Here is a 7,612-nt window from a genome sequence, read left to right on the forward strand (position 1 = left end):
ACATTCTTCCTACAACTGCGGTACCATACACTTCGATCGTGCATCTAACAAGGATATCCCGTAACATTGTCCAGGCGCCCTCTAAATCTTTGTTTTTTATACGGGATTAGAAAGTATTAATAGCCATTTTTTAATTTTCAAGCGATTTAAAAATTATTATATTTTAAGCGATTTAATTTTACTTAAAATAATTGAAATTATAAAGGTTTGATTATAAAAAAAAGTTTTAATATCTCAATTTTTGTAACTGATATTTTTTTCAGTTTTAAATTAAATTCCCATTTAAAATTACTATTTATTTTGATAATTTTTTAGAATAATTCAATTCATTTTGTAATTCAAGAAAAATTTCTCTAATCAGCTTTAATGTTAACTAGTAATTCTATTATGTAGTAACAATTTAAAATTCTCTAATTTCAGAAGTTTTGACTTTAAAAGATTCAATTTTGTTTTAAATATAAAAATTTTCAAATTCTAATCGCGTTGAATTTAAAATTATTCAATTTTAAAAGTTTTCAATCTTCAATTATTTAATTTTTAACGCTTGTTTATAAAGAATACAATTTTTATTCCTCTGAAATTTAAACGACCCAATTTCCAAAATTCGAGTCTCAAAATATTCAATTTCTAAAGTTTTGACATTGTCCTATTTTCGAAATTTTAATCTAAAATCATACTAGTTTACTGATTCTCAAAATGAAATAAAAGTCGTTTAATTTTTAGAACTTCAACTTAGAAATGATACAATTGAACTCATTTTTCTAATTAAATTGTCGAAAATCGTTAGTATATATTTTTTAAATTTCAAACGCTTGTAATTCGAAATTATTGTTTTCAAAATATTTAAAACTTTATATTAAAAAATTGGTTTAATAATGAATTTTTAAATTTGCATATTTTCATGTTAGTAAATAGAAATTTGGAGTCAATCAATTTCTTCCAAAAAACTTTGCTGGTATTTATCGACTTCCGCAATTTCATAATATTCGTGAAAAAACTGTGGGTTTCGCAAAGAGAGTTGATTTTTTTCATAAACCGAGAGGAATCACGAATATTTGCAGGAGAAGCGGGAGAAAGCCGGGAATAAAATCAAAAAATATATGCATCTTATCAGAAAGTGAACAATTTTGCTCCTTAACATTTTTTTGGTCATATCGCATATTTTTCTGGAAAATGGATTATTTATTGGTTAAAAAGCATTTTCGATTAATAAAATCAGAACCTTTGGTCAGAAATGCATTGTCAACGAATGTGTCCTTTTTTAAAGTCTGAAAACAATGTACCGAAAGGTAGTCCAATCGCCTTCTCACTGAGAGGAGAATGTACAAATATATTATTCAAAAAGTAAGAAAAAATAGATTTACATTATTTTTTCGATTTTACCGGAATGTGTTTGAAATTGAAAGAAATAATTTGCACGTAAACATTTCAATTAATTGTAAAATTATGATACATAATATATAAGTTAATGCATACTATTAATCTTCCTGTAGACCTTTTTTACTGAACCGCAGCTTTTTGTTCCTGGAAGTAAAAATGTTTTGCTGGGTTGGATAACTTACCATTTTCTCTGTTTAATTTTTCAGTTTTTTTCAGAAGTAGAAGGTTTAATCTTTTTATTGCAATATAAATTTATTCATGGGAAAATTATTACAATGACATTTAATTTTTTCCGCTAATATTTGAAAAAAAAAAACAAGTCAGTCAAACATTTTTTTGCTTCCGTACTTATAGTCTGTCTGAAAGCAGCTCTTCAACTTGTTGACAATGATATATACAAGTTTCTTGATCTGATATTAAAGTATGTATATAATTAATAATTCATATTTATGCTTATTCACTTTTTGTGTTGCACTATTGCCACTTAATTGTTTTTTCGGGCGTTTATATCATTTCAATTGAAGTTTAGAAGTGATTATTCAGCCTTGTTGTTAGGCTTTATATTATTTACAACACGATTTCTTCGAAAATTGCAGCTGATCGCATGATTATCTGTCGATCTAAAGTCACTTAAGGGCATATCATACATGGGTCACGTAACCTAAGTATGACTTGCCCTTCATTGAAAAAATTGTGATTATTCACATGTCTACACTGAAAAAATAGTTGGTTGGCACAACTAATAAAATAGTAGCGCTAACTACTTTAGTTTATAACGAGACCGATCCCGCGCTTGGGCGCGCATGTTTTTGTCATTTGACATATTTTTTTTGCAGTTTGGACTAATTCGAATTAATCCAAAACAATCCGAAGCAATGTTTCAATCCTCTGCAACCGTTAACAATCTGTTTTGCAACTCCAAATTAAATCCCAGTAGGTCGAAAAGAATACCCCTCTTTTTATTTATAATTTATTTAAAAAATCTTTTTATTGGGTTGGTTCGAATTGACAGAGGAAAAAACCCTCTCTTCAAAAACCTTAAAATTTACTTAGTTTTCACGTTTTCTCACCGTTTTCAAAATAACGCAAATTTTTTGTTTTGTTTCAATTCCTAAAATTCTGCTATTGTGTTGCTTCGGATTGAAAAAAAAACTGAGGGAATAACCGCTGTTGTAATCTGGCGTACACTGCTCGATGTAATTCCATGTAATCCCTGAAATCTCGTGCCAATCCCTGGTAATATTTTGTAATCATGTTTATTCTTTTGAAATCCTATGTAATCTCGTGTAATCCCATGTAATTTTGTGCAATATACCTTATTTGTATAATTTAAGGCTCCTGAAAAATCATCGACCGAAAGTCGCGCAATATTTCCATTGCCTTTTTTTTGTTTGTTATATATGGCATTGTGCCACCTTAACGTTATAAAAAATAAATGAAGAAACCCATAAAACCCATTTTTACTCCTCGCAATAATTTGGTTGAAGATTGCTGTAAAACGCAATAAAAATTATTTTTCTGAAAATTCACCTAATAGAATAGTTTAGGGCTCACTTATGGCTCTGGGAATATAATAATTAAAAAATGTTTAAAGTCCGTTAAGCTTGCAGGACCACATTGCAAAAATGGACTTTCTTTGCCCTTTTTTTTTGTTATAAAGGGTGATTTTTTTAGCTTAAAATTTGCCCCCACACCGCCCTTGGGGGTGGGGGTGGGGGCAAATTCGAAATATTAAATGATATTTGAAAATTTTAAGTTAAAAAAATCACCTTGTATATGGTGTTGTGCTACCTTAACGTTATAAAAAATACGTAAAGAAAACCGTAAAACCCATTTTTACTCCTCGCAACATTTAGGGTTCATTGAGGACTAATTTGGGCCCGTAGTACTAAATTTTGGGCTCTTATTTTTTGAAAAAAATAGTGTTTGCAATAGATTAACAATACGTTAGTTCAAGATTGCTGGAGAACGTAATCAAAATGATTTTACAGAAAATTCACATCATAGAATAATTTAGGGCTCATTTAGGGCTCTGGGAATATGATAATTAAACATTTTAAAAAATGTTTAAACAATTTTTATCTATTTTTACAAAAAATACTAGAACTCAACATTTGGGAATACCAGCCAAATTAGTCCTAAAGGAGCACTAAATTATGCGAGGTATAAAAATGTGTTGTATGGTTTTCTTCACGTATTTTCTGTAACGTTAAGGTGTCAAAACACCATATATAACAAAAAAAAGGGCTAAGGAAATATCTCAAAATCTTCGGTCGATGATATTTCATGAGCCTGAAATTATGCAAAATAAACAAAAATAAAATAATTTTTTCGTGGTAAATTTGTTTAAACAACTTTTTGTTTAATTCAGATATTACATTCATGGAGCCCCAAGTAAGCCTTAATATAGGGCAGAAAAAAAATTGGTTGGATTCATTTTTACTAGAATTTTTTTAAATTTTTCATTCTCATATTGCCAGTGCCCTAAATGAGCCCTAAATTATTGTGAAAAGAAATAATGCCTAAGTCGTTTTTTTCTCCAGGTTAACGTTAAGCTAGCATGACCATAGGGTTTTTCGACAAATTGCGGAGCATTAAATTTGACAATAGGACATTAAATGAGCCCTAAATTATAGAGCAAAGAAATTTGGGAAAATCAGTTTTTTTTTATCATGTGTCGTTCTGCTATCTTGACGTTAAGCTAGCATGACCACCGGTCTTTTTGTTTAAATAAAGAGCATTAAATTTAGCAATAAGGGATAAAATTAGCCCTAAATGAGCCCTAAATTCCCTATAGGTTTTCAGTCCATTTTTGCAATGTGGTCCTGCCAGCTTAACGGACCTAATTTCAGGCTCATTTAAGGCTCCTGAATAATCAACGACCGATGGTCGCGCGTTATTTCCTTTGCAAACACTATTTTAAAAAAAAAATACTAGAGTCCGAAATTTAGGACTACGGGCCCAAATTAGTCCTCAATGAGCCCTAAATTATGGGAAGAGTAAAAATGGGTTTTATGGTTTTCTTCATGTATTTTTTATAACGTTAAGGTGGCAGAACACCATATATAACAAAAAAAGGCAATGGAAATATCGCGCGACCTTCGGTCGATGATTTTTCGGGGGCCTTAAATGAGCCTGAAATTATGCAAGAGAAAAGATAATATTTTTTGGCAAATTCTTTTAAACAATTATTGTTTAAACAATTTTTTGTTCAATTCAAATATCATATTTATGAAGCCCCAAGTGAATCTTAACATAGGGTAAAGGAAGAAAATTGTATACTTCATTTTTACTAGAATTGTTTAAACAAAATTTTTTTCATTTTTCATTATCATATTCCTAAAGCCCTAAATTATTCTAAAAGGTAAATTTTCCGTGAAATCATTTTTAGCACATTTTACAGCAATGTTCGGCCAGCTTAACATTTAAGCAAGCGCAAACACTATTTTTTGCCAAAAATAAGAGTCCAAAATTGGGTAGTGTTGTGCCACCTTAACATACCTGCTTAAGGGCATGTGATACTTAGAAAATTGTCGATTTTACCAGTTTTAGATTCCCCCGGCTTTTTTTCTAGAATAATAAATATTTTGTCTTAAAAATTTGGGAAATGATAGCGGACATGCTAACGGACGTGCCCACACACTTTTTTTGTGGGTTAATTCAAAAAGTTTTAATTTAGCAAAATGTGATTAATTTTCATAGCGCTTAGGAAATAGTATCGATTTTGTCAGTGTTAGATTCCCCTGGCTTTTTTCCTAGGATAAGAAATATTTTGCCTTCAAAATCTGGGAAATGATAGCGAACATGCTAACGGACGTCCCCATACACTTTTTTTGTGTTTTTTTGTCAAAAAATTTTTGATATTGCTAACGACGTGCGTGAATATTTCAAGGTTATGTGTGTTACAATTCACCCGAGCGTTACTTCCAATCTACACAATATTTTTGGCCGAAAACTTTGGACTTACAAATAAACATAGTAACTAATCTCCCGGAAATAACCTTGTTTGCAGGCAATCAAAAAAGTTTATTTCATTAATAATTTCCAGATTATCGAAGAGGCATAGATGGAAAACGGCGTAACCTCAAAATAATGCATATGCGTACAATTTTTATTTAGCACAATAAATTTTGTTGTTATTATCCCTCAAAAAAGAGTCCGGGGACGTCCGTTATGATATTTTATAGCATCTCCGAATTCAGTTTTGACAAATTTTCATTTTTGTGGAAAAAAGGCCGGGGAAACTGTAAGTATGACATGCCCTTAAAGACGATTTTACGTTTTACACTCCTGATATACTTATTGATCTAAATAGAATTATTTCATCTTAATATGTTTTTGTTTAATTCAAAATCCTCTTTTATATTTGAAAAACAATAGAAAAATAATCCAGTATAATTGAGGCGGTTGAGAGAAAATGGGGACCTTCAGAAAGTCCTGCAAATTTTTTCTGTTTTCACGGACCTCCCACTGTTTAATATCGTTTTGTTCAGGATATTTGGCAATTGTTTAAATAATGTTTTCAGAATTCGTGAAAATTTATTATTAAACCACGGACTGGGTTACAGTTAATTGCATGATGGAGGGTATTTATGTATTTTTATTATTATTATTGTACAACAAAAAATTCTAAAATGCTCCACTTGGTGGAACAGATAAGTGGTATGTTTATTAGTGTCACTGTAATATAGAACATCTGTATGTGTTACGCCTATAGTCAATACCGAAATACTTTGCAGTCTGTATATTCTCTTTATTAAAAGAACATGTATATGCAGAACTGATGACATTGCTAGATAAAAAGAGGATATATACTGAAGAATGTCCCTTAAGCTTTAATATTTTTGTTCAATTCAAGCAGAATTTTTAACAATGTTATGCCTAATCTGTGTAACGCGAATTAGCGCAGACTTTGTTTTTAATTTCTCATAATACAATTAATAATAAAAATGTATTGTGAGTTCAAAACGGAAATGTAAATTTGGATGCAATTTAAGTGAATTTATTTTTACTGAAGGAATTCAATCGATTGTTTTTTTTCGGTACCTGGGCAAATATGCAAAAATCAAATGATCAAAGAGGTCATTGCAACAATTCGTAACCAAATTTGTAATAAATTGAATTCCTCTCCATCCTCTGCAAAGCTTTTTGAGTTGATTTTGTAATGGTAGGGTGTGCGTATACCGCATTTGTCAGCCCTTCCATACCAGCAAAGAGTACAACATGCTATTCAAATCCAATGTTGTACAAAAATATATTTCTTTCAAAGTATTTAATGTCAATTGCTTCCCATAAGAAAACCAATCAGACAAATTAGTGTCGAATAAATCTAATATATTTGATAAAAAATGTACATTTATTTGCTTGTTTATTTGTAACAATTTATGAAAGTTATATCTAATAGGAAATAATTGGCGTAAGGAATCATTTAATTTCTTCCTCTTCACAAACTTTCTCTTTCTAGTCAGGGGGGATGATTCTATAGGAGAGAATCCTTAATGTGTCCCAACCAGACCGTTTTCCCCTCTTTGTACACTGGAGCTTACCAGCCGGTCGTCTTTGGCGTAACCGTCAACTGCCTTGAATCCATTTTGATTATTTCATTCAATATTAATTGTAATTTTTCTCTACGATAACTTAAGTATTTTCTCTATGAATAACTCATAATAATCGTTCGTGCTGATTTTGGTTCTTAAAGTAAATTCTTACTTTTGTCTGTTAAACATGTTTTTATTAACTCTTGAAAAAAAATGGTACAATTACAAAATAATAATATAATTTTTCCTTTTCAGATTATGTCTATTTTGAGACATCTTCGACCTCGCCCTATCAAATACGAAGGATAGAAGAACTAAATAAGGTAATTTCTACAATTTACGCTGTATTTTTAAAAAATAATTAACTCCTTTTAAAATTGCCGGTGAATAAATTGACGCAGATATGGCTCATAAAATAAAAGCAGTTCTATTTTAGGGACCAACTTCTTTTTACTCAAATTAGTATCAAGTTAATATATTAAGTTAGTGATACACTTCAAACGGTGTTTTTTTTGTCGGGAAATTTTTTAATTTCTTCAATACCTTTAAATGTGGATTAAAAAAATGACCGCACGTGCGATGATTTTATATTTTTCCACCGGACGAGTATTTTTAATAATGAACATGAAAAAGTGGAAAAAATTGTCCCCAAATAAAATTACACCAAACTCTCGCTTTCAGTCACCCCGTTCTCA

At 30.4% G+C, this 7,612-nt stretch overlaps 1 protein-coding gene across 1 annotated transcript in view; it reads left to right on the forward strand.

The window, feature by feature from the left end:
- LOC117173847 (metastasis-associated protein MTA3-like) overlaps positions 1-7,612 on the forward strand; it is a 24,492-nt gene that overhangs the window by 6,053 nt on the left and 10,827 nt on the right. The window contains exon 2 of the mRNA XM_033362494.1: positions 7,173-7,240. Coding sequence (XP_033218385.1) covers positions 7,173-7,240 — 68 coding nt within the window. The remainder of the gene's footprint in view (positions 1-7,172; positions 7,241-7,612) is intronic.

This window comes from Belonocnema kinseyi, chromosome 5, assembly GCF_010883055.1.
Source record: "Belonocnema kinseyi isolate 2016_QV_RU_SX_M_011 chromosome 5, B_treatae_v1, whole genome shotgun sequence".
Classification (NCBI taxonomy): Eukaryota; Metazoa; Arthropoda; class Insecta; order Hymenoptera; family Cynipidae; genus Belonocnema; species Belonocnema kinseyi.